At 34.3% G+C, this 27,966-nt stretch overlaps 1 protein-coding gene and 1 pseudogene across 1 annotated transcript in view; both read right to left on the bottom strand.

The window, feature by feature from the left end:
• CHD9 (chromodomain helicase DNA binding protein 9) overlaps nucleotides 1-27,654 on the bottom strand; it is a 118,022-nt gene extending 90,368 nt beyond the window's left edge. The window contains 2 exon segments of the mRNA XM_015586934.2: nucleotides 11,481-13,100; nucleotides 27,290-27,654. Of these exon segments, the coding sequence (XP_015442420.1) occupies nucleotides 11,481-12,938 (1,458 nt within the window). The 5' untranslated portion in view covers nucleotides 12,939-13,100; nucleotides 27,290-27,654.
• Nucleotides 6,053-6,171, bottom strand: LOC112477401 (annotated as a pseudogene).
• Nucleotides 27,655-27,966: the final 312 nt, after the last annotated feature.

Genomic DNA, 27,966 nt, shown 5'->3' with positions numbered 1-27,966 from the left:
CCACTTCTGCTACACTCTGGATGTGGAACTCCAGAGTCCAAGAATTCTAAATTCAAACCAGTGCTTCTCTTTGTCAAGGAAGAAGGCTAGCACATATTTAAGAGTTTACTGGCTTTATTTACAACATTTAAATATTCTGACATACAGTATAAGGGCTTCCATTTGCACGCTTTTCCTAGGACCCACAAATGTTAGGGCAAGCCTGCATAAAAATGAGTTAAGAAACAGTAACTTAAAGGAGAAAGCATAATAAAAAGAAAATAGGATCAGGGAATCTCTTTTAGATCATTCCACTAAAAAGCTATGTAGACTTTATATCTACACCTCTACAACTGTAAAACTGCTAAAAATTGATGACTAAAGCTCCTTCTAGTTCTAAAATATTTTTAAATCCTTAAAGCAAAAAATCCTTATTAAACAAGCTGACTTTACCATTTATAAAGCACTTGCAAATTCATTGTTCCTGATCACATTCATCAGAAATGCCAGAAATACATATACACACATATTACAGATGAGAAAACTGCAGAGAAAGCAATTTGCCTAAGACTCTCATGATAGTAGACGGCAAGGTTAGGACTTGAACCCAGTTCTCCTGACTCCAAATTCAGTGCTTTTTGCACTTTATCAAGGAAATGTACATCTGAGAGCCCATTTCCAAAAGATTTATTATCCAATAGTGGAAATGAGAAACAAATGACTGGTGCCGAGAACAAAGATGAAAACTCTCTAATTCCTCTCCTTTATAAATAGCTCATTTGTCTGATGACAAAAATTCATGTATTCAACTTGCGAGTCATTACGACTCAATTCAGTAAGTGACACAACCATATGAGTAACACTAAGAAAGTGCTCAAAGCACATGACATAAAGGAATAGAGTCAACAGCAGCAATTTTACAAAATAAAACACAGTAATACTTTGGGAATCAGATTATCTGATTGAAAAAATAGTATTGATTTCTGCAATACTCCAATATCTAAGGTGACTATGGATTTAACTTGAAATTATATAAAATTATTTTACAACCAATATTATGTAAATATTTATTAAAACAATTAAGTAAAAATGTTGGATTATGTATTACCAAATCATGATTTCTTTACCTTTTCTCAATACCTCCTTTTCTCAAACCCGTGTCAAGTCTTAGGTCTGTGTCTTATAAGCTATGATACCTTGAGTCTGGTTTCTTCGTTTATAAATTGAGATGCCATCATTAACACCATTAAGATTTTTGTAAGGATAAAATGTGATGACATATAAAAAGTACGTGGCACAATGGCCGTAAGACATGGGTTTAGTAAATAATTGTTGAATGAGTATAAATTTGTTTTTTTCAAAAACTGTTCAGTTTAAATCGCTTAAATATGTATACATCATTGAGAAATCTGAAATTACAAATTTCGAATAGCCTGACTAATCGTTTCACTCTAAGACCACTAAATGATTCCTAGTATGAGAAGCAGAGAGGAGAGACTGAGCATACATTATTTTTCTGCTGAAGGATAAGATAATCAAACAGGTTTTTTATAACATGAAGTCATAAAGTCATAAAACAGGCCCTTCCTTGTTCATTCATCCTTTAGTTAAGTATCTTCTCATTGGACTCATGGCTTATAGTAGGCCAAATAATAGCCCCCAAAGATATCAACCTCCTAATCCCCCAAATCTGTGAATGTGAAATTACATAGCGAAGGGGAATCCAGATTGCAGATGGAATTAAGGTTGTTCATCTGTTGACCTTAAAACAGGGGGAGATTATCCTAGATTGTCCATGGGCGAATGTAATCTCAAGGTTCCTTTCCAGAGGAAGAAAGAGACAGAAGAAGAGAGTCATGCAATGACAGAACGACTCAAGCGATCGGCCACTGCTGGAGTTGAACATGGAGGGGAACGCAAGCCACAGAATGTGGGCAGCGTCCGAAAACTATCAAAAGCGAGAAAATAAATTCTCTTCTAGAGCTTCTAGAAAGGAATACAGCTCTACCAACACCTTCATTTTAGCCCAGTGAGATCTAGCTCAGACTTCTGACTTCCAAGACTGTAAGAAAAATTTGTGTAGTTTGAAGACAAAAAATGTGATAATTTGCTAACAGCAATAAATAACTGATACATGGTAATGGGTCACTTCCAGCTTCCATGTTCCCATACTCTAAGGTGACAGAGGGTAGTGTGGGCTCGAGTTCTAATGCTTAATTCTGAATCCTTGCTGTGCCGTTTACAAGCTGTATGACCCTGAGTGAGCAAGCTATTTAACCATCCTATCATTTAAGCCCTTACCTATAAAAAGAGTAGATTAAGATCTACCGCACAGAGCTGTTCTAAAGATTAAATGAGAAAATTTACGTAAAGCCATGAATGAGTATAACTGCTGATATGTATGGACTACTTGTACTTTTACTTTTCATAATTGTACAAATCTTCAAAGGAAAGTTTGTAAATTTATCTTGATTTTCTAAGAATCTGTCATCGTGGGTACATACGACAATTTATCTATAAAGATGTTCGCCATAGTATCCAAGTGGAATAACCTGGTTAAATAAATTATGGTACTTCTGCACTATAAAATATTATGCAGTCATTAAAATGGTGTTTTAAGTCTTCCAATTAAGGCCAAGAAGGAGTAACAGGGACTAGATTTACCTTCATGCTTGGAACAACTGAAAAACTATATGAAACAGTTGTTTTTAGATGCTGGGCATCAGGCAACCCAGGACAGTGATCCCTATAAGAAGGGAAACAAGCGAGCTAAGACTGAGTACTGTCCCAGCTTACTTCAAGGAGCGTTTCCAAGCTGCAGAACAGGGAGAGCAGGACCCAGGTGGAGACCTCACAGCCTCTGTGAGTTCAGAAGACAGAGCTGAGTTGAGAAGACAGAGCTGGAAGACCAGGGAAGCCAAGGCAGCTAGTTTGCAGGGGAAGATCGGGACAGGAGAGAGCTTTACAGGGAAAGATCTTCGGAAGGTTCTCTTTCAAGGCTTTAGGTAAATACTCATCAGCACTATTAGTTTATGGAGAAGCTATCCAGGGCCCAGGAAAAAACACCTGAAAGCAGCTGAGATCTCACTAGGGCCAGGGATAGTACATTTTTCCATCAGTCATTGTGGAAAATCTTGTATTTCATAAGGCACTGGATAGAGAACTCACATGGCTATTGTAACAGCAGTGGGAGAAAATTAGTCTCAGCCTATAGATTGTTCTAGTCTAGCCTAACAACGATTGAAAACAGATCTTATACAGATAAACCAATTTCTAAGTAACTCAACTGGGTCCCAAAACAAAAACTCAAGAATATTTATAGGAATGCGAAACCCTCCATTACTTAACACGGTAAAATTCACAATGTCTGGAATCTATTAAAAAATTATTAGGCATGCAAAGCAGGAAAATAAAACCTACACTGAGGGGGAAAAAATCAATCAATAGAAGCAGCCTCAGAAATGACAGACGATAGATTTAGTTGGTAATAAATTTAAGTAGATTAGAAGCTCAAAGAAAAAGGCCTACTTTCTTGGCTCTCCCATTTACAAAAGCAATTGGACCCTAGACAGTTGTATATCCTATTCACATATATTATAATATAGATAATCAAATAATTACAGATTGCCACATCATAAAATGAAGAGCTAATCCAGAAACTTAGAGGAACACCTTCTTTAAATAGGATGGGTCAAAGAAATTAATTTTTTGTTTGTAAATCACTCATTCCAAATCATTTAGCTGGAGGGCTAAGGCAAAGTGCTAGAAACCGCTGTCAATTGAAGTTGAATCAGAAATGGAAAGAGAACAGCTCTGATATTCTCATATAGACCAATGGAGAAATATGACAAATTTCAATTTGAATTCTTCAAAGGCAAAGGACCATATTGTATTCATTTTTACAACCTCAGTGCCCTGCATAATCTTACATCTGGTAGACATCTATTAAATACCAAACAAATAAAAGCAGTAAAAATGCAACATTTCCAAAACACTGGTATTATATAAAATTCATACGCATACATACAATTTATACCTACATTTCACAAATACAATAAGGGTGTGTTTTTAACACTAAAGATATATTTAAAAACCTTAAGACACACTGAAAGCTACACATGCAAAAAAAAAAAACAAACAAACAAAAACAACAACTTTTGGAAAAGAATTTCTCGATTTGGAGATAACTAGGTACATTTTACAACAAAGCATCTTAAATGTGACTGACCAGTGTGGTGTCACTCATTTCTGATCACCCTTAAACTACGGCGTTTAAAACTATAAATGAAATCTGACAACAAGCTGTGTGACAGTAAGCAAGTCATGACCTAATATTGCTCTTGTTTTTTGTGCATGAAGGTAAAGTAAAATCTTGTCCAGATCTAAAATCCTATGATTCCATGAAATGGTCAATGCAAACTTGCACTGTTTTCAGGTATACAAACATATATTCATGTAGGAAAAACCTTGCTTAAAGATTGTTCTTTTTGCATAACTGACCATAGCAAATCACCAGGTTTTCTTTAACTGAAAACTGCAGTCCAAGCCTCCTATGTGCTTACCACCTCTTTCCATATATTACCCATACCATACAGTATCAAAATATTTTAATTTAAAATTATTTCAATCCAATCACTCAAATAAAGACACTTGATCATCCATTGTTTAAGTATTGTAAAACAACTTTATATTCATGGTATCGAAGCAAGAATAAAGTTGGACGGCTCGGTAGCCCCTAACACATTATTTTCAATTTCAGACATTAATAATGATAACTAATTGACAGCAGTCCTAAAGTATCTGGGAGCCCATTTCGTCAATCAAATTAAACACAAGGTTCTGTTAGACCTAATTTGAAGTTTGGCTTAAATCTCATGTTCTTCACGTACTGCACTAACCCACAAACTCCTCACCAACTGACGCCTCTTCCCCACCCCTGGAATTCACTTCCTGTTCACCTCTCACCCTTAAGTATGCATGTTAGAGGTCAATAGCCTTAAAGCTACTGTTAACAACTGGAGTTTCTGTTACTCTTGATTTCTCTCAGGCAGTGCAGAGCTCAATTCTTCTACAATATGGTACACATAGTGTCATAATTAAGATCATATTGTGGAACTAGTTAATATTCCACAAATTTCCCAGTTCATATAGAACATTTTAATCTAGAAGATTTTTTAAAACGTCAAAACCAAAAACTAGTCCACTTCAACTGAGGAAAAAAAAATTAAAAGGTTAATTCCTGTTCTGAATTTTCATTTTGTGTTTTGGTTTAGACAACTAAGAATTCTAAACTTCTTTTACACCAATACCATGCTAAATGCTTAAAGATTTAAACAAATTTTAATTAACAGAGATGGTACTTTATAAGAATTTTCATTATTCAAGGGAACAATCTAAATATTACTTAGGTTTTCTCATTCTGTCTAGGGCAAGCAAAGTGGAGTGACAAGTTTTTTCATTGTTCACACATCTGTTGCTTTCCTAACTTAGGAAAAATTACCATTGTTTAAAAAAACTAGCAAAGAGATTGGGATCCTTGGACTTCAAAGGACAGGAGCAAAGGATCGCTTCCTTTAGTTTTACAGATTTTCCTCTTTTTTTAAATAATTACTTATAAACAAAATTAGCTATGTTTCTGCTTAAGATAATTTTAAAGTATCTAATGTATTCCAATAGATTCTTACTTAAGGGAGGGTAATTCCTGGAGATATAAGAATAAACATTACAAATATGAATACACAAGACTGCTCTATAAAAAGCTAAGATTTCTCTTTATTTTTTCCTGAGAATCTACCATCGTCACTATCACCTTCTGGGTAAAAACAAAACAAGAACAACAACAAAACAAAAAAAAACACCATAATTAAATGTTTAGATGCTTATTAGAATATATTTCAACTATCTGGAAAATTTACTCATCTATATTTTCTTGGCATTGCTGGATAGCAGAGAACTTGTCATATTTCTTTACCTTTCTTCATTATTTGTAATCGTCACTCAGGAGCTAAATAGACAACATGAATTATATGTCCTACTAAGAAACCCAAAATTACAACCATAGATTTTTTATTTTTGCCTACAGCAGCCGGTCTTCCTAGGTGGTCTCCCATCCAAGTACTAACCAGGCCCGACCTTGCTTAGTTTCCGAGATCAGATGAGATCAGACGTGTTCAGGGTGGCATGGCCGTAGATCAACCATAGATTCTTAAGAGTTGAAAAGAATCTACCAATAGAGTCCATTTCACCCATTATAGGAATTCCTTCTGTGACACATCTGAGCCAATTCATCTTCGCTCTTTCAGTGAAAAAGCTTCACTTCAAGCTCATTTTACTACATGGTGGTCTGCTTTTCTGTGACTTCCATTTAGTTGGCCTAATTCTGACCTCTAAGGCCCTTCAAACGTTTGAAGAAAATTATCAGCTTTACCTTTGGGGCATTAGTTGTCATCATCCTAAACACAATTGTATAAAAAAAAGTCAAAACCCTTGGAAGCAATAGCTATTTCAGCTTACTTTTTTATTTTTTGTTTTGTTTTTTTTTTCCCCTCTGGTAATGGATAAACTATTTGCCAATGTAGCCAGAACATGGGATGCATAATTTTCCTCATTTAACCCATTTCCCGTTTGCCCCGAGAACACCTGGCAGCACCTGCAGCTATAGCGTTGACCCCGAGATAACTCGCGAATTACAGTCCTAGCCTCACCTCAAAGTTAGCCATGAAATATCTCTCTTTTATTTTATTTTTGCATTACTCTAGTATATTGACAGTCTTTGGAAACAAACAACATCATTTTATTTACAGCACTCTATTTTTAGTAGCGGTATTTCCATTTACAAAATATAGTAATTCTCAATCGTTGAAATGTCAAATCCTAGAAAACGTTGCATTCCTATGTGGGATGTTAACATTGTTCTCGAACAGTTGTTAGCCAAAGATTCATTTGATGAAATCCGATTTATGAATACATTTCTATTACATTCAGAGGAGAGACAAGTTCTGTTTAGAGATAACTCCAAGAACAATGTTTATGTTATTTTCACATTGAAAACCAGTCAGATTTGCTTCAGCTTCAAAGAACATTTTTATGTAAAATTAAATTAATTCTGGCAGCAAGCCGCACTTTTTTTTTTAATAGGAAATGGGTTAAATGTTCTAAAGCAAGCACTGGCCTGATTAGTAAAGTAGATTTTTGAAGAGGTGTGGAGAGTAGGAAGAAATCATTTAGTATATTTTTATATATTACAATGCATTAACATACTCTGAAGTACAGTGAAAGTTGTTAAGAACACACATAATGGAGTCGACTTTGGTTTGAATCAATCCTGGCCACTGGCTGTGTGAACTGAGGTATATTACTTAACTCTTCTGTACTGGTTTCCTCCCATGGAAACTGAAATAACTGTATCCAAATAAGAGGACTGTTGTGAGAGATCAACGTGTTAATATGTAAGTGTTTAGAACAGTGCTTGGCACAAAGTAAGTGCTCTATGTGCTAGTTATTATAATTTTTACTTTTACTATGCATCGACTTTTAATTTAATAATTATGATAATATATGCAAAAAAAATCTAAAGATATTTTAATTATCTTGATTCAGATTTTTCCAGATCTCAATAATAACCTTACTTTTACATGGTACTTTAGCAACCTTACAATGGCAAACTATTTAGCTATTCAAAATCATTTTCAGAAGAATATTTAATGACATAAAAATATTTGCAACATATTAACTGGAAAGTTAAAAAAGCAATCCGCCAAGCAGCATAAACTATATGATCCTAACTTTATTAAAAATGCAAAATTATATAGGTGGGGGACAGGATAGAGACAAAATAACAGATCTCGCTGGAAACTTATACAACAAAACAGTATTATTTTTTGGTAGTGATGTTGTAGAGAACCTATTTTTCATCTATTTGTTTTCCATATGGTCTAATTTTTTTAATAATAGCTGTGTGTTAAATTTTTTTATCAGAAAAAATTCCAATATTTTTAAATATGCCTTACGTAGGCTGTTTAAATGTTTCTGTTGGTTTTTTTTTTTTAAAGGTCATTAGTAATGTAAGTTTACCGAGAAATAAATGAAATAAAAAATCAAGGTGGTAAATAGAGTAATAAATTCATCGGAATAGGAATTATGTATAATTGTGTATACCTCGAAATTCCTTTCCTTCTGTTGACTGCTATTTCAGCTTATCCCACGTTTTTCACTGCTATAGAACTTTTCCATTAAATTTAATTTACAAATATTGAGATCACAGTGCTCCATGTTATTTCTACTTCACAAATAACATAAAAAAAACAAAGGCTTTGCATTACAAAATAACAGCAAGTATTTGTCATCAGAGAATGAAAAGTTTATAGTATTAATCTCTCAAAATTCCTTTGTTCTAAAAATTAGAGATGAAAATAAGCTAGCATTTTCTCTATTATGTTTTGTGAGTACTTACATTTAGAAACACTTGCTGTAGCATCTCACCTTTTTTCTTTTCTCTTTTTTAAGTGGTAAAACTCTAGAGTCAATTATATAAGAAATGTTCTCAGCAATAGTCATTGTTTTTAATGATTGACACAGACTTCATTATATACACAACCACCCTACCTCAGTTGGGGAATAAGAAAATATAAATTTTAGAAATATTCTTTACATATCCAAAATTCTCACTAAAGTTTTAAGGAATTCCAAATAGAGTACCTTTCGTGAATTTTCAAACAATAGACTAAAGAATATGCTGTTGCTATAACAAATATATCTCTTTTCCTGATTTTGATAAACCAAAGTTCTGCTTTATTATTTTTTAATTTCTTAACTTCTATACATATTTAACAATGTTAATTCAGTCTGAAGTAAAATTACTACAATTAAGAGTTTCAAAGAAAAAACCTAAGAAAAAATTTCTTTCCACGGAACCCAGGGAAACACCATATTAATACATGAACTTCTTATTAATATAACATTTGGGCTATGTAGTAACCATCACCATCCAGAACATGACCAAAAATTACATAGGCAAAGAACTTTTATGCTCTGCCAAAATGTCATGCATTATACATATTAAATCATTTGAATTTGACATATTTAGGATGTATGACCTATATAATTCAGTACATATTAAAACCTAAATGCAATCCATAAACATCATAATCATAATAATCCCCTAACTTCTCTACCAATCCACGTGTCCTCTTTACTCCCACAACAGGCAACTCCCAAATATCACTCTTAACGCAAATAGGAAACTTGAGAACAGACTTTCAATAAGTCAACAAAGTTTTTAAACTAACTGCCTTTTATCAGTTTTGAACATGTAATAAAAAAGAAGTTAGCTAAACAAACTCTGAAACAAAGAAGTGAGATTTAAATAAAGCCTCTTGAAGGTATCAGTGCAGAATAAGGTGACTTATGAAACGATGCTTTATGATGGGTCTGAAAAAAATTTCTCTCAGATAGTACTATATTCTATATGCTAGTATTAGGGACTTCTTTAGTTATTTATAATTATCCTCCATTCCTAAATCTATTAAAGGGAGTCTTTAATTCTTTTTAAAGCTAGTCGAACATGTTTAGAAAAACATGAATTTAACAACAAAAAAATTAAAATGACAAGGACTTAGAAAAATAAAATTAAGAAGTTAATAAATTTTAGGCTTAATAACTTCAATTATATGCTGGACAAAATGATTACTCAAACTAGTCAGAAATCTCTGTTAAGTGAACAGATGACCTCAGATTCAATCAGTAGAGGTTTTTCCCAGGGTCCCACATAAGATGCTTGATCCTCCTTCCAGTAGAGGGAGCAAAATCATAATGTTGTTCTCAGGCCACAAAAAGGAGAGGGGAAAGGTTTACAAGTGTCTTTTAAATATGTTAAAATCTATCAAGACATTTTAAAAAATGTACTGAAAATATCATTTGAAACAGAACTAAAATCAACCTAAAGGAAAAGATAGTTTATCTTTTTCCATTACTTCAAGGCTTTGAAATGAGAAAATGAACCCAAATATTTAATTTGAAAAACTGTGGCATATTTTGTTGTTCACCAAATCTTGCAGGCAACCAAGGTATTGAAACATTACGAATCCTTTATTTAACAAGATTTCAGAAAAATGACAAAACATACATTAAACACATTTTTATTATAAAATATATTCACATGACAAAAACTATAGAAATCAAAGGAAAGAAAAGTGTAAATTCACTACCCTAAAACAATTGATTTCCCTCCAGTATCTTTCCATATGCATATTTTCATTCTGCTATGAAAAAAGTATAATTATGAAAACATTTATTAAGTGCTTACTATGTAACTAGACACGGTTCTAAGTACTTTTACCAAAGCCCTATTAGATCCTATTATTATTCCACATTTAAAGATGAAGCAAGTGAGATATACCGAAATTATATAAATAGCTATAAGTTACACAGCTAATAAGTAACCGGAGCCAAGTTTTGCTCATAGGTGGTATGATCTAAAGAAATTATTTTAGGCAAAAAATAATTTAATTTCAATGCAAGAGACATCTTGCTACAAATATTACAGAGGTCATTATCCTGAATGGAATGAAAAAGAACAAGATAGAGAGAGAGAGAGAGAAAGAAATGATATTCCAATATTCCAGCATGATAAATGACTACTTTACTACTTTACTGTGATCTTAATTTTGAATTAGGCCTCTCTCTGTCATTAGGACATTCTCAATGCTAGTCTTCAAAGTCTTATTAATACCTATAATAGTCTATCTAATACGGATATAATAAACTATGCTGTTTTTAGTTGTCCCTTATAGATACAGTAAGATAAATATCTTTGGGTATATTAGTTTTGCTATGTTTGGGATACTGTAATAAAGTATTTTTATACTCATATATACCACCAACTTGCTTTCCAAAATATTTGTATCAATTAACAAAGCTATGTAAGTTCTAATTTCACTATAAATTTGCCAACATTAAAGATTAATATTAAAAAACTTATTTTCAAATAGGTAAAAATGAAACCATGCTGCAAACTGAATTACTAAAGTTGCATATTGTTCTGAATGTTGTGTACTATTTCAATTTCCTCTTTTGTAATTTCAGTTTCTATGCGGTCTATAGTTATCAACTCAAATCTTAAGTTTGCTTATCAATTTATATGAGCTTTTTATAGAAATAAATCCTATGTCCATCATATATACAATAAAATTTTCCCAATATATTGCTTCCCTTTTAATTATGGTTATTAAGTTTTCATTTGTTTTTAATCATCTTTATTTTTTAAGGCAATCATGTTACAAAAGAGGTCTTAAAACCTTACAATTTTCTAACTATAACTTAGTCCATTGCTTTGAGCACATCAATGAATCGCTTTCAAATAAGACTGTTAAAGCAACAGAAACCTGTAAAAATATGCATATTCATTAAATACTGAGTTTGATCAATTTTGTTTTATATAAAATTAACCCAGTGAATAAAAGGCCACTCTACCCCAAAATCACCAAAATAAAAGAGCTACATACCTGTCGCTGTAAACATAGGCGATTTCTCTCATGTAAATGTTGATGATTAGAAAGTGATGAATGCCAGCTCCGAGCCTGACTATGCAACTGAGTTTGAGCCATGTCAGAAGGCCGTGTTACAAGATGGGAAGTAAAGTGCCGATCAAGGTCATGATCTAAAACATGACTTGAATGATCTTGCCCAAATGTTGACTCATCAAATTGGGGAAGGAGACCCTCATGAAGGAGGTCTTCTGGGTCAAGTCCTGTGAATGGCTCAGTTTGAGACTCCACTTGATGAAGTAAATTCTCTTCTATGGATGAAAAGCCATTAGTTTCTACATGATCATTGAAATGGCCCATTTGAGTTCCTGAGTCAACAGGATCCGGGAAGTTCATGTGCACAGGAGATAATTTTGAATTGCTATAATTACCCTGAGGATGTGATGAATGCAACATTTGGAAATTATTTGAATTCAGTGATGTATTGGGATTTAGCATATGCTGAGTAGATTCCTGCTTGATTCCCCTATGAGGTGAAAAGGAATTACTTCCAGTAAAATCTGATAAAGTCTGATTTGCATGATTAGGTGCAAGAACTGCCGAGGACTGAAGAAGACTGTTCGGTGATACGTGATTACTGGAAAAGGAATAATGTGAAGAAAACTGCTGCGAATTACTGACAGAACAAGAAGTCATATTTGGAGACGGTCCATTAAAATTTCCTTCTTGCCGATTGCTACACTTGAGAAAGTGTACTGAAGGAGTTGACGTTTGAGGAAACTGCTGCATCGAAAGAGACTGCTGTGAAGAAGATGCATTAGTAATCTGTGGTGGGTGGTTAACACTGACTCTGTGTGGACCAGAAACATTAACATCCATAAAATTTTTAGACTGGCTGAGAGAATTTTGCCCTGGGTTGAGAATATTTCTGTTTTGTTGTGAGCGCAGTGAAGTACACTGTGTATGTTGTTCATTGGCCTGAAATAAGGCAAAGTCATGGTGTGCCACAAAGCTTTTATTTTGATGCATAGAGTGAGAATGTCCTGGTTGGTGAAAAGGAGACCCATTTTGATTTGAAATGCCAGTAGCTGTCTGATGGCCCCACATTGGACTGCCATCTGCTACATCTGGAAACAAACCATTGGGTTGGTTTTGGGGGTGGATCGGAGAACAGTTAAACTGAGAGTGTGGAGATAAAACATGTTCGGCTGGGCTACCAAAAGACTGATTAACTTGATGAAATTTCATTGAGTCAAACTGATTTAACTGTTCGTAATCAGTCATCTTCTGATGTGTTGGAGTACCTTGAACATGGTTCAATGAGTCTATGTGCAAAGGTTCAAATTCTGCACCCAAGTTCAATTCATCAACTAGTGAAACAGGTCCTGGTTGTACAAATGCATCATCTGACAAACCTTCTAAGGTCTCACTAAAAAGATTGGCATCATCAAAAAAGTCCATCATTGGATCTGTCATCTTGAAAAATTCAGTAATAACCCGAGCTGTTCACTCCAAATGAAGTATGTTCAGCTTCTCTGTTGTAGGTATTACTGGATCATTTCCAAAGGTCATCAACTAATTCGACACAGGTCGATGTTCATTACTGCTCCAGACGGCATGTCTTCAAGTGTCAGAATCCTAAAAAATAAAAACAAAAGCAATTAAAGTTTATTTAAATGATGAGGATCCATTAAAGTTCTATAAAGTTTATGGATGATTAAAAAAAACAAAATTTCAGTGAACAGTATTGTTCGGTAGAATAATTTATTGCAAATAGATAACTTTTCCCTACCAGGGGGGAAAAAAAAAAAAAGCTGGTTCACGGGACATTGCTATATGCATATTTAAAATAATGCATATTACTTCATTTTGAAGTTCATATATGATGACGGAATGTAAACTTGAGAATGCTTTGTCATTCTCTACCATACCATAAAGTAGCCATCACTCCCTAGCGACTCTAGTATGTGTAAAATAGATATGCGTTATACTTCAAAGTTATATCTTATTAAGAGAGCTGACATGAGATCCTCTCAGTTAGTGTGTCATGATCTTTTCCTATACATCTCCGAGCAGATAAATCTATGATTTCATTGGGTACATGTGGAAATGCATCAAGAAGAGCAATTGTATGAAGTCATGGTAACTTGGTCCAAAAGTGAGATAAAAGTTAGACATCTATTCAGCTGACAGACAAGAGAGACACATGGTATGTTGGAGATGTCCCTACATATTGTTACCATGGTCCTCTTGCTCACCTACCATGGAATATCAGCCTTCCTGACAGCCAAAAAATTGAGACATCTGTGTAGCAAAACCAAGCACCTTCCTGTTAAGTTATATTCATTACTTTGTCCTTAGCGCCCCCCTCCATGAAATCATTTGGAATGTATATGTTGCTTATTATAAACTGTGCAAATAAATGTGTACTGACAATCAAGCTGAGGCTAAAACAGAAGCTTGAGCTAAGCAATAAATTAGTCTTATGATAGTCTCAAGGGAAAAAAAGACTACATTTATATTTATACACACACACAGACACCCTATTTATGTGTGGAAAGGTTCTAACAGGTTACTTGCTAATATGAAATGACTAGCTAATTTTGTTCCAGGCTTGTATCATTCCAAACATTTTTAACAAAAGTATTTACGGTTTTGCCCCCACGGCCTTGCATGAAAAACCACAAATGGAGGTTCTTGCTCATCTACATATTAATTTATTCAAAAACTAGTGAAGGCCTAAGAAACTTTTCCAGAACTTCTATTTTTGAGGTCCATATTGGGAAATGTAAATTTCCTAAACAAAATGTCTGCTTGCTATTTAAACATGGAAATACTTTTGAAAAATTCTGAGTAAAAACTATCAAAATCTGTATTAATTTTACCTAGAAACGTACTTATCAATCACAATGGTATCTAAGTGCTTTAACAAATATGACTTTAGAAAAAATAAACTATAGAAAAAATTACTTTTCCAAATTTTATAATTGTGAGACTGAGCAGATGGAGGGCTATGCAGCCTGAAAGGAACAAAGTATTAGCCAAAAAAAATAAGGTAGGGAAAAATCACTTCTCTGGAACCCTTTTTATTCAGCTTCAGGCTCCCGACTAGGGAATATGTATGTATACATAAGCCACTGATTAGGAAAGCAGTGTTGTATGTTTTTATGAGAAGATATGACTATTTATCAAGAGGAAATAAAAAGAAATATAATGGAAGTTACCAAATCTAATATGCCATCAAATGTAAGGTACATCATTAGCTGATTGACATGAAGAAAAAATGCTGCCAATTAAACTGACACCATTCCACTTCAAATTTTAATAATAACTTTTCAAATGTCTTTAGTCTTAGACTTCTTCCAAAGGATTTACCAAAACTCACTGAAAAAGAAAAAAGAAAATCCAAATAGATCTATAGCAAAGAGACTGAACTGTAATTAACAACTTCCCAACCAAGAAAAGCCTAGGACCAGATAGTTTTAATGGTGAAATCTACCAAATATGTAAAGAATTGACACCAATTGAACTTCTCAGACTTTTCCACAAAAGTGAAAAGGTGGGAACACTTCCTAAGTCATTCTGTGAGGCCAATACTACCCTGATATCAAAGCCAAAGACATTAAAAGAAAAAAAACAAAACACTAAAGAATAATATTTATTATGAATATAGTTGAAAATAATCAACAAAATACTTGCAAACCAAATCCAGCAGCACATTACACACACACACACACACACACACACACACACACACACACAAACACACATCATGAGCAAGTGGGATTGATCCCAGGCATGTAAAGATAATTCGACATACACAAATCAATGTAACACATCATATTAATAGAATGAAGTGGAAAAAGTGCATCATCTCAATAGATGCAGACAAGCATTTAACAAATTCTAACACCCTTTCTGATAAAAAGACTGAGTAGAAGAGGAATAGAAAGGAACTTCCTCAGCATGATAAAGGCCATGTATGAACAACTTACAGTTAACATCAAACTCAGTAGTAACAGAACGAAAACTTTTGCCCTAAGATCAAGAACAAGACATGGATGCCCACTTTCACTACTCTATTCAATACAGTACTGGAAGATCTAGCCAGAGAAAATAGGCCAAAAAGTAAAATAAAAGGCATCTAAATTTGAAAGGAAGAAGTACAACTATCTCTATTTAAAGCTAACATGATCTTATGGAAAACTATAGATAATAAACACAAAAAGAGTTAATGAACTAATCCAGCAAAATTGCAGGATACTAATCTATGAAGAAAAATCGGCTATATTTCTAAAAGATAGCAATCAATATTCCAAAATGGAAATTAAGAAATTCATATACAATCACAGTAAAAGATTAAAATACTTAGGAATAAATTTAATGAAGGACAAGGTGTAGAGGTGTGGACATGAGGACAATGAAACATTGCTGACAGGAATTACAGCATGTCTGAATAAACTGAAGACACACTGTGTACACAGATTGGAAGACAATCCTGTTAAGATAACAATACTACCCAAAGCAATCTACATATTCAACGCGACTCCTATCAAAATCCGAATTTTTTTTGCAGGGGAAAAAAAACTCATCTCAACATTCAAATTCATATGGAATTTCGAACAGCCAAAACAATCTTGAAAAAGAAAAACAAACTGGGAAGACTCATACTTTCTAATTTTAAATTTACTACAAAACCAGTTATCAAAACAGTGTGGTACCAGCATATAGACATATAGATCAATGGGATAGAACTGAAAGCCCAGAAACAAACCCTCACATCTACCACCAACTGACTTTTCACAAGGGTGCCAAAGACTACCACTGATGCTAATAAAACTGAATAGCTACTTGCAGAAAATGAAGCTGAACTCTTACCTTACACCATATGCAAAAATTAACTCAAATGGATCAAAGATCTCAATTTAAGAGCTAAGACTATGTAACTCTTAGAAGAAAACATAGCGGCAAATCTTTACGACTTTGGATTTGGCAATGGTTTCTTAAATGTAACACCAAGAGAAAAAATTGATAAATTAGACTTCATAAAAATTAAAAATCTTGTGCATCAAAGAACACTACCAAGAGAGTAAAAAAACACATAAAATGGGAGAAAAATATTTGCGAATTGTATCTGATAAAGGTTTAATATCCAGAATGTATAAAGAACTCTCACATTTCAATACTATAAAGACAAACGATCCAATTTTAAAATGGACAAAGGGCTTCAATAGACATTTCTCCAAAGAAGATACAAGAATGGCTAATAAACACAGTATCAGCCGTTAGGGGAATGCAAACCAAAACCACACTGCTATCACTTCATACCTACTAGAGATATTAAAAAATGGGAAATAACCGGTGTTGGAGAGGATGTGTAGAAACTGGTGTGCTCACATGCACACACACACACACATACACCAGGCATGCTGCTTCCTCAAAGTTTTTGCACTTGCTGAGTACACTCTTCCCTCATTTCATTCCATTCTTTTCTCCAAAGTGACTTTCTCAGTGAGGCCTTTCCTGATCATCCTATCTAAAATGTCATATTATTCCCTCCACATTTCACATTCGCCTTCCCTGCTTTACCTTTTGCCTTAGTGTTAGCTAACATTCTATATATTTTACAATTTATCTTGTTTAAAGCTTATGTTTCCTGTAAAATGTAAGTTCGAGGTAAGAAATTTTTATTCAATGCATCCCTAGCAACTATTAAACAGTTTCTATCACACAGTGAGCAGTCAATAAATACTTCTTGTACAAAAAAAAACACTTTTTTTAGGTGAGGAAAAGGAATGTTATGTAAGGCAGAAACTGTTTTCTTGTTCTTTTAAAAAAAATCTTATGTGAAACACTTATAAAATGGCAACAGCAGTTATCTAGACATTGATTTAAGGCTCATTTAAAAAGTATTTTTAACTTTTAATTGCAGTAAAACTTAAATAGCAAAATTTGCCATCTTAACCATTTTTAAGTGCTTAGTTCAATAGTTTTAAGTATATTCACACTGTTGTGCAACCAATCTCTAGACTTTTTTCACCTTCCAAATTTGAAACCCTGTACCCATGGGACAACTCCCCATTTCCCCCTCCCCCAGACCCTGGTGATCACCATTCAATCTTCTGTTTCTATGAATTTGACTACTTTAGAAATCTTATACACATATAATTATAGTACTTGTTTCTGTGTGTGACTGGCTTATTTCACTTAGCATAATATTCTCGAGATTCATCTATTTTGTAGATGTCTTAATAAATATACCATTGTATATTATGACCCATTTTTAATTGGGGGGAGGTACTTTTTCAAGTTCTTTTTGAACAAGAAGCATGAGGTGCTGCTATAATATCCACTCTTTGGCAGTATACTTAGCTATTTTAGGGGAAGTAGAATAAAAGATATCTAGATATCAAATCCCAAACTGTGACCTAATTTTCAGCCCTAAACTGCTTAGAACTTCTAACCAAAGTACTCTGAAAGTAATTATTTAATATAGACATCTGCTGCATCTCTGCTTAATATACTTAATAGTTACTTATAAGCCTAAATGTACATTTTCAAAGTAGGCTAAAAGGATCCAAGGGAAATTTCATTATCCAAAACTATAGACTAAAGCCTATTACTATTATTTCTTTTACCTGTATCAGGAGACCCAAACTGTAGTCTTTGGTACTAACTGAATGTGTGACAACATTTTTAACCCTTGGCCTGCAGTTTTCTCATCAATGCCAGTTTGCACTAGATGTTTGTGAAGGTGTCTATTTTCGTTTATTTCTATCCACTTATTCAAAACTTTTAAAAATCTGCAACTTCCAAGAAAGGAATTTTAAAACAAATACCTATCCCAACCGAGTTAAAAAATCCATGGGTGGGTGGCGGGGGGAGGACAAAGAAAAAGCTTAAAATCCTCAGTAAAGAATGCAAGAAAATATATATAAAAACTTATCTGAGATTTAATTTCAAAAAATACTTGTTAATTTAAAAAATTATGTTTTTCCTCTTGATATCAACTGTAACATTCTACACCTAAAATTCTCAAAAAAAAATTCAGTTAAAGAAGGTCACTGTTATTTATTAGTATCACTGTCCTCATTTTATTTTCCAAGCTAATATGACCTTAATATATAAAATCACTAGTACTAGCAAAAAATTAAACCCTAACAGAAAAATAAACTACTTTGTCATAATTATCCAGAAAGACATCCCTCTAAATTACTTCTAATAGCTAATCACAAATCTTTAGGTTTTATTAATGTACAATACAGGAAATCATTACAGAAGCCCACTTGATAAGAGGCTTTAATGTCTGTATGTATGTTTTGGATTAATCTAACTGCATTATGTATAGATTTTTAACTGTTATAATTATAAAATAAAATACAGCACTAGTTAATTAGAAAAATATCTAGCAAATACAAGTCAAACATGGCATAGTTGAAGGAGCTTAGGAGTGAGTTCAAATGCCAACTGCCACCTGTAAGCTGTATACTTGAGCAATTCTTAGAAATTCTGTCTTCTTCATCTGACTATCTACATTGCAGGGCTGTTGCAGAGTTCAGAAGAATATTTTCAAAGTACTAAGATATAGTTAAGTGCTATATATATATGTATATATATGTATTTCCTCTACATTGATTTGTAGAACTAGGAACACTGATCAAGATTCTACAGTGACTTCCTAAAAAATTACTAAGATCCAAGCCAGTTATACTGATTGTACTTAGTTTCCAACTCATTTTAAAAGTATTTTATACTAATCAACAGTATCATCTGCCTAAACTTATCCTTACCCTGCCAACTGTATATACGTGCTCATTTTATTTCCTTGCTAAAGACAGCAAGGTCTCTCCACCCTTATTTGCTTCCATTCTCCCACAGATAATCTATTCTTCAACTTCATAAATGTTGCTGAATTCATCAAACTTTCTCACACCTCCACTAATATGGGAAGTTCTCCGAGTACGAGACTGCTCTCCCCCACTCATCATTTGATAAAGTAATATCTTTGAGATTAAACTCAAGCTCTACCATCTCCAGGAAACCTGTGTGTGTGTGTGTGTGTGTGTGTGTGTGTGTGTGTGTACACACACACACGAATGGCGCACACACACACACACACACACACACATACACGAATGGCTCAGTGATGCAATTTAAGGTTTAATTCCATTATCCCTCAGTCAAAGAAGCCTACTTTTTCACTGATAAGTCATTCTACAAAAGGGGCCCTACAGCATAGCAAGTAAAAGTACAGGTTTTGAAGATTACTCTGGGGTGAGGTAATTCTGGCTCTATCACTTATTAGCTATGTAATCTTAGGCAAATTGCTTAATCATTTTGGAGCTCAGTTTCTTCACCTGTGAAATGGAGATTGCAACAGTACTGATCCTATAGAACTATTGTAAATAATCTATATCCAACAAACTATGTAAACACTGTTTTCCAACTGTGCTCCTTGGATTGCTGGGTAACCTTTAGCCATTGAAAGAGAGGTTTTTGACCTCCCTTACCTCATTTCCTCCCCAATAAAAGACTCCACCCTGAATATTCTATCACTTATTTTACAAATTGAGCTTCGAAGAGGGTTAAAAAAAAAAAAATCCAGTTGGAAAAAAAGATTCCTTGGTTTAAAAGAAGTGAAAACCACTCATCTAAATAGCAACCACCTAATGCTTCTATCATCATCTCCCCATGCAGATACCCACTTACTAAATTCAATTACATTTTGGTTGCATTCACACTTAATTTAGTGTTACTTTGCATCTCCCAGAAACGAAAATCTTTAAAACACAATCTCATATCTACTCTTGGTAAAAAATGATTGAGGATAATTAATTTGGGGCTGATATTGAAATTACAAGTTTCCTAGTTACTGCTGGAGTCAGGACAAGTTGTTTAATTGAAATAATCCTGAACATCAATCATACCCATAACCAAATTAAGTGTAAATATATACTCTAAAGCCAAATAAATTTCAACTAATATGAAAAAACAAGAAATTGATTTAAATGAAGAATTTTCCAAAGTTTGAAATACACAAAAAACAGACCCAGGCTGATTATCAGCATCTAACTTGCAGGGTTGTTATACAGTTCAGAACTACATTCAAAGTTCCCAAAATACAGTTAAGTGCTCAAGAAATGTAGCTTTCCCTCCCAAACCTGTCATTTCTTTTCTGGCTTCCCCAAACCTAGTCATTCAAACCTTCCCGTGACTGTTCAGAAGTTTTGCAATTGAAATTCACCAGTCATTTTTTCAGAACCGTGCATCTGTCTTTGCATCTTTCCCTTTTTTCTTCTGGCTAGTGTCAGAAGAGGAAGTATGACTTCTCCAAAGAGAAATCTTTCACCTCTTGATACCATTCCATCTAGCCTTTCAAAGGGCTTAACACCCACACACATTCCATCTCTCTCAAGGATCTTTAATCATCCTCCTCCAAGTGCCTGCTTCCTTTCTAACTTTAGGCACCAGCAGACCTTCTCTACCTTAACAAAAATGTACGAACAAAATCAATATATTTCTATCCTTCCATTCAATGACAAATATTGAAAACAAAGTGATCCACTGTCTCCATTTTCCAAATATCCATCTGCCTGTTAATGTCTTATACTTTAGTTTCTGCCATTAAATTACTGTAACTATACTTTCAAAGATGGCTATTAACCTTCTAGACAAACCTAAATGTTCCTTCAATCTCTGTCTTTGACCACTAAGAAACAATTGCCATCAATATGCAGAGACAGCAGAAGCTAAATTCAAATGCTATCTTTTGTATGAAGTCTCCAATCATCTATGCATCTCCATCTATTATGTACTATTTAGGCTTTGAGTGCTTAAAAGGAAAGGTCTATGACTTATTCATCTCAGGTACCACCTACAACCCTAGTTGCTCCATAGTAAAAGCTGTTTAAATGTTTTCTGAACTCAATTCAATTAACCCCTCTGCCTCTGGATTGTCTCTTAGTTTGCATGACACTATGCTTTTTTTTTTTCCCCCTATGGCTTTCCTTGTTATTTCCTTCTTATTTAAAGTAGTTTAATAGATTTAAGTTTCTATGTACTGATTTCATTTCTACCAAATCCACTTATCTAGCATTTCGAATGCTGTCAAATGTTGATATACATCTTCAACGTATCCTCTAAAACGTGATTTCACATTTAAATCCTTGAGAAACTCAATTCTACTTTTCCCAGAATACTATAAATTACTCATTTAAACTTTTTTTCTTACTGTTATAAAATAAAGATATAATACTCAATATCTCTCTACTTTAAGGAGACCATATAGCATCTCATTGCCCTCCTTGAGGTCTGATCAAGACTTCAAGAAGTCTTCCAATCAGTCTTCTTTCAAGACTTGTTTGATGAAGTTACAGATATGAATTTTTTCATTCTTCTCAGAGCACAACCCCTAAAATAGTGTACTATTAACTCTATTTTAAAAGCAAAACATTTTTAATATCAAGAAAAGTGTCTTTTATTTAACTATAACCTTGAAAACATAGAATGATGTTTTGTTCTAATCTGTTCTAATCCAACAGACGCAACATGAGTACTCATTTTTGGACTGAAAATCTTTGCATTTTCCATTTCATATTCCTCTATACTATGTCTCATTTAGGTAGAAATATCTATTCATCATCAAATGTTCAACTTTGGAGATTAAAAATAAGAACAAGATTTTTCATATATAGTGGTATTTTAATCAAACCACATAACTGAATAAGAAGTAACTGGCATTCTCATACACTGCTAAAAGGAGTGTATACTGGAACAACAAATTTGGAAAACTATGGCTAAAGCTGAACATATGCAAACCTGTGACCAACTTTTCCACTGGCAGAAATACATACTCCACAAGAATGTGTGCACGTGCGTAGTGACAGACAAATATGAGAATGCTCCCAACAGCCCCCAAACGAAAACATATCTATCATACATCGGAGTTAACAGCAATGAGAATGAACCACTCCTGCATGGAGACACACGTATTCGTCTCAGACATAAGATTAAGCAAAAAACACACACTATATGATTTCATTTACATGAAGTTCAAGAACAGGAAAACTATGGTTTTCAGAGTCAGCATAATGATCACCTCTGGGAAGACTGAAAGGGGGTGATAACTGGAAGGGAAAGTTTGAGGGAGGCCTGGGGTGCCAATAATAACGTTCTATTCCTTGACCTGGTTGGTGGTTTTGGGGATATGTTTATTTTATAATAAGTCAGACAGCTATATTTTTATGATTTACACTTTTCTGAATGTCCTTAACTTTAAAAAAAAAATTTTTTTTAATTTAACTGGAACAAGATAAAGCATAAGCAAATATTTACAAATCACTGTTTAGAGTATATATCACTCATAAAACATTGGTTAACAAATATAGAATGGTCTCCTAATTCAACTCTATATACTGATTTCAACACGTTTACCAAAGCAGAAGTAAAAAGCATATTCTCATATTTAGTTATACAGTGAATTCACTTAATTATGCAACCTCTGAAATAAAATATTCCCTAATACTAGAAACATCTGGCAACTCAGTTTCATTGTACATCGGTTTCCTCATCTATAAAAGACTAAGTAAGTGCACCAAATCTAAAATCTTAAATTTTTAGATTTGTTTTAGGTAAAGCTGCCCACTTCCTGGAATGGAACAAAAATTTCAATGAAAAGAAAATGCTGAATTGCCTTTTTAAATATAAACACTGCAAAGATAATATAACTGAAAAATAGAGAAATAGATGGAATTCCAGTCTGTTAATTCCATGAATGATTTTTAACTACTCGAACGTGATAAAATCTAAAAATTTAAAACAAACTTTATGCAAAATATGACACCTAATCACTATTAACCATTTTTTTCATCTTATAAAATGAACAAGATATAGATGAGCAGTTATATTTTAGATGCATATCCACTGATTTCCAACAGAATAAAATGTAATATACTTTATACTGCTACTGCTGCTGCTTAGTCAAGTAAACTTGAAATGACCACTGGACATGAAAAACAATCTTTTGGGTTTTTTTCATATTTCAAATCATGTCCCTTTGTTTCAGTGACAATGGTTAAAATTACTGGTTAAAAAAAGGTTTTAAGTACAATTAAAAAATAGTTACCTAGTTTAACTTCAGTTAATAATGCCAAATTATAACAGAAACATTGCTATCTGTAGCTAATTGATAAACAGGTACTAATGGCCTGAACTATAATTTTCACTCAATCTTCATAAATAAGCTGTATTAAGAAAATATGCAAACTTTCAAAAACTGAAGCACATTGATAAAAACTAAGATCATTTCAGTTACCAATCCTTCTAACAAAAATCTGAAGCTTGCTTCTTCCTCTCGAAACACACACTCTGAATGTCATAGTATGGCGTCACCCACATAGTTAACAAACATATCCTGAAGCAATTATGCAGATGAAGGTAGTCCCCATCTTCTGAAGCACCTGTCTGGGGATGGTGTCTAAAACCCGATTTCCTGCCAAACATTCTCCCCTCATCTTATCTCAGTAAATCACACCACCATCTAGTTCCTGAAACCTGGAAACTGAAGGTCATTTCTGACACCTTTCCTTTCACGTCCAACCCATCAAGTTGTCACCCCTCCCATTCTTATCTCCATCTCTCTATACCAAATCAAATCTCACTTTTCCTTTCGTTCATCTGCACACATGCTACCCTAGTGCCAACTACCACACGTAACCTCAACTGCAGTAGCATGTCTTTGCTTTCACTCTTGCTTCCTCTAATCTCTTCTCAACTAAATTGATACTTACAAATTTTAAATTAAAGCTTATTACTCCTCTGCTTCAAAATCTTCAATGACTGCAATGTCCTTAGTAAAACCCAAGTCTCTGACATTCCCTGCAATGCCCTGCATGATGTGCTCTCTGCCCATCTCTCTCATTCCTTCTTCCAGGGTTTGCCTCCATTATGCACCTGCCATCCTGCTCTTCTTTCGTTTCTTCCAACCTAACGAGCTATTTTTTGCCTTCGTATATATTTTTCTTCCTTCCTCTTTCCCTGTCTGGCTTTTTTACGTCATGTAACACAACCTACGAGAGGCCTTCTCTGACCAATCTAAAATCTTGCCCATTTTTCTCTCTCATAGCAGCACCCTGTTCTCTTCCTTTATTGAATTCATCACAAGTTGTAATTTTAATGTATTGTTCATGATCAGTTTCCACTATCAAAATGTAGATTCTACAAAGGCACAATTCACTTAATATGCACTTGTTATATATAATAAAGTGAATAAATGAAAGAATCACTTAATAAATCTGTTTAATAAATGAATGGGTGTGAATGACTTGGAATCCAGAGAAAAAATTACAGCTCAAAGTGGCTTCCCCTACTGTAGGTCTCCCATTATCACTTGATCAGCTTTTGGGGGGAGGAGCAAAAAAGTGTTCCTGCAAACTTTAAGGCAATAAATACAACAGAGGAAATGTCAGGAAGTTGTACATATGTCAAATAAGTGAGACAAATAATGCTACGCTCTCATGGAAAGGAGAAATTCTTAACGGTTACAATGACAAGAAATGATTTATTCACAAAGTAGAATTTGACCTGAGTTATTCCCAGACTTGAAAAAATCAGACAGGTGGAAAGTAGGGGAGTGAAGTCCAAATAAGAAAGTAAACAGAAGTATAAAGTTTTAGAAGATAGCTGTAAAATTTAACTTGGCAACTTATACTTACAAAATAAGTGTAAAAAAGCTAATTCTTCCATCATGTAAGAAATATACATTGTGTTGACATGTTAATCATGTTGACTACAACTACAAAACATTTAAAAGGCTACAATAAAATCATTCTCTCAATTTCCATAAATCGATTCCAAGTTCTTAAAATACTTTGATAACATATTCTAATAATTAGTTTTCATAACTCATTTCCACTCTGATCAACTTAAGTTTCTATATTCTTACTTATGTTGTTTATTCACTATAGTGATACTTGATGAAATTTCTCAAGTAGATCTATTATTTCAGTCATTTATTTTTCCTTTATAGACTTTGACCTGAGATTTCATTTCTCTTCTGTCGAAGTACTCAGTTGACTTCTACATTTATATCAATGGTTAACAAATTTAAGCCTTTAGAAAATCTAAAATGTTCAACATGTATCAATTTTTATCTTACAACTGATGGAGGCTTCGATACATTTTACTTCTAAATCTCTAATGCTACATCATCAGTTCCTGCAACTTAAATTTATACATTAAGCCCCTCCCTTCACTTCTGTCTTGTTTCTATAGGTAAAAGGCCATGATCTATTCCAAGCCTTACAGAAGGCATTCGGTTACATTAGATAAAGGATTTGGATTGAAAAGTTTCTAAAGATACTTGTGATTTCATTAATCTCACCTTGTTATGGGCTTTTTCCATTGACAGCATTGCTTAACTTTATTCATGCCCACTCGAGGTACTTCATTTAATAACATTATTTTCAGGTAAGACAAACTATAGCACTATTTGTTTCAACACCTCTGCCTTTTCTTATCCTTAAGTTCAAGGACAACTTTTTTATTTCAGAGGACAGGTTTCATGAGATACTTAGAATCACGGAACTGCAAAACTTTAGAAAACTAAGGTTCACAGAGGTTAAGAAACTTGACTATATCTACACAGTGTGGGGGTCGGGAGGAGTACCACTCTGGCATGCAGATTATTTCAAGCTAAAAAACAAAGCCCAACATATAGGAAGAGGTCCCCCCCCCTTTTTTTTTTACCTCCCCCTTTCTTAAAGAGATTCAGACAGAAAAACTTTCAGGAAGGGAACCTCAGCACACTAGCACATCGTATGAATTAAGTATGGTAGACAGGAAGGATCCATGCAAAAACCTGTTCACTGGATTTCCCTCTGTCCCATTGTTTGAGTTGCCCAGCAAGAATGTGTTTGCCACTTTCTAGGCTACCTGTGAATTGCCCATTTCCCCTTTGAAATACCATAAGCTCCCCACCGCCCAACCCACCCTTCCTCCTTTGTCCAAAGTAACAGAGCAACCTCCTTTGCCTCAGTCTTTGGAGTTTTCATGCTTATGTGAATCCCCCATGTCCACCTATTAAAATCTGGTTTTCTTCTATTAGTCTCTTGTTTGTTGGTTAAATTATCTGACCAGCCAGAAGAACTAAGGAGGTAAGAGAGAAACTTTCCCCAGCCCAGACAACAGCTAGTCAAGCGGCAAAGTTCTGATTCTCTCCAATCAGCACTCAAGAACAAGACTTTACTGGTTACACCAGTACAATGTTTTTTTCCTAATGTTATTTCCCTATATCCTTAGGACATTATCTTTTTCTAGTTAATCAATCACAAGGTTTTTGTTTTTTAACTCTACAGTAGCCACTCTCCTAAAACTTTCCAAGGATGACAGATATCAGAAGCGAATCCCGGAGTCAACTTATTTTCCCCCCAAGAGCACTTCATGGCTATCTTATAGGATATATAGTTTACGAGAAACTTCCCAAGGACTAAGACCACCAATACTTTGTAGTACATACACTACAACAATTTAATATGAAGTGTCAAAGTAATAGAAGTGGAAACTGAAAGAAAAGTCTTGGAAGATAAATATGGGTCTAACACTTTTGTTTGGAACAAAAGCTATTTTTCATTTAACAAATATTCATCAATTATCTATCATGTAGAAAGCTCTGCCTGCAAAGCTATTAGCAAAAAGTCACATTTAAATTCGAGTTCTGTAAATCCAACAGAAAAGGATTGCTATATTCATACTTTTGCATTGCAAACACAAAACACTCAAAACACAACACAGCTCTGCCTCTGCAATGTGGACTCTCCCCTGAAGTTCACCTTGTATGCATTCATGTGTTTCTGGAACTAGTTGTTCTTTTAAAAAGTACGGATACAATTATGCAGAGTTGAGTAGAATAACATTACACGAGATAAGCCCTCTTTTTAGTTCAAGATCATAGCTGGTTAAGTAGAACTGGAGAGTCTGAAATCAGAGAAAAAGGAAAAGGTGAAAAGTAGCATGCAAAACTGAAAAACTAAGTTGTGACAGTGTTTTTATTAACGAAGATAAGCTTTGATACGGGGCGATTCCGAGGTAGTTGAGTATTCCACATAAATGTCACATTAGTGCCAAATTCCAGACTTCCGAGAAAGTAACTGTGACACTGTTAATACCACAATTAAAAAAAAAATTGTCTACTTTGTTCCGAAAAGTTTTATTTTTCTTAAAAAAAAAAAAAAAGCAAAACAAAACCAAAAAAGGAACAAACAGAAACCACTGAGCTGGCGACTGCGACAAGCCAGTAAGTAAGACACCCAGGCTTTCCGGGTCGTGCTTGGCTTTGGGATGGATGTCCTCGAAGGGAACCCTGGAACCACCCACCACGTCCCACACCCGGAGCCCAAGAAAGCGGCGGCGGGGTCCGGGCCCCGCTGCAGACGTGGAGGCCCGCGGGGCGGAGGACCGCGGGGAGGGCAATGCGGCCGTCACCCGCGAGGCCAGGCCTGGGACAGCG

This window comes from Pteropus alecto, unplaced genomic scaffold (assembly GCF_000325575.1).
Source record: "Pteropus alecto unplaced genomic scaffold, ASM32557v1 scaffold123, whole genome shotgun sequence".
NCBI lineage: Eukaryota > Metazoa > Chordata > Mammalia > Chiroptera > Pteropodidae > Pteropus > Pteropus alecto.
The sequence above is the reverse complement of the archived record's forward strand: the minus strand, read 5'-3'. Positions and strand labels throughout refer to the sequence as shown.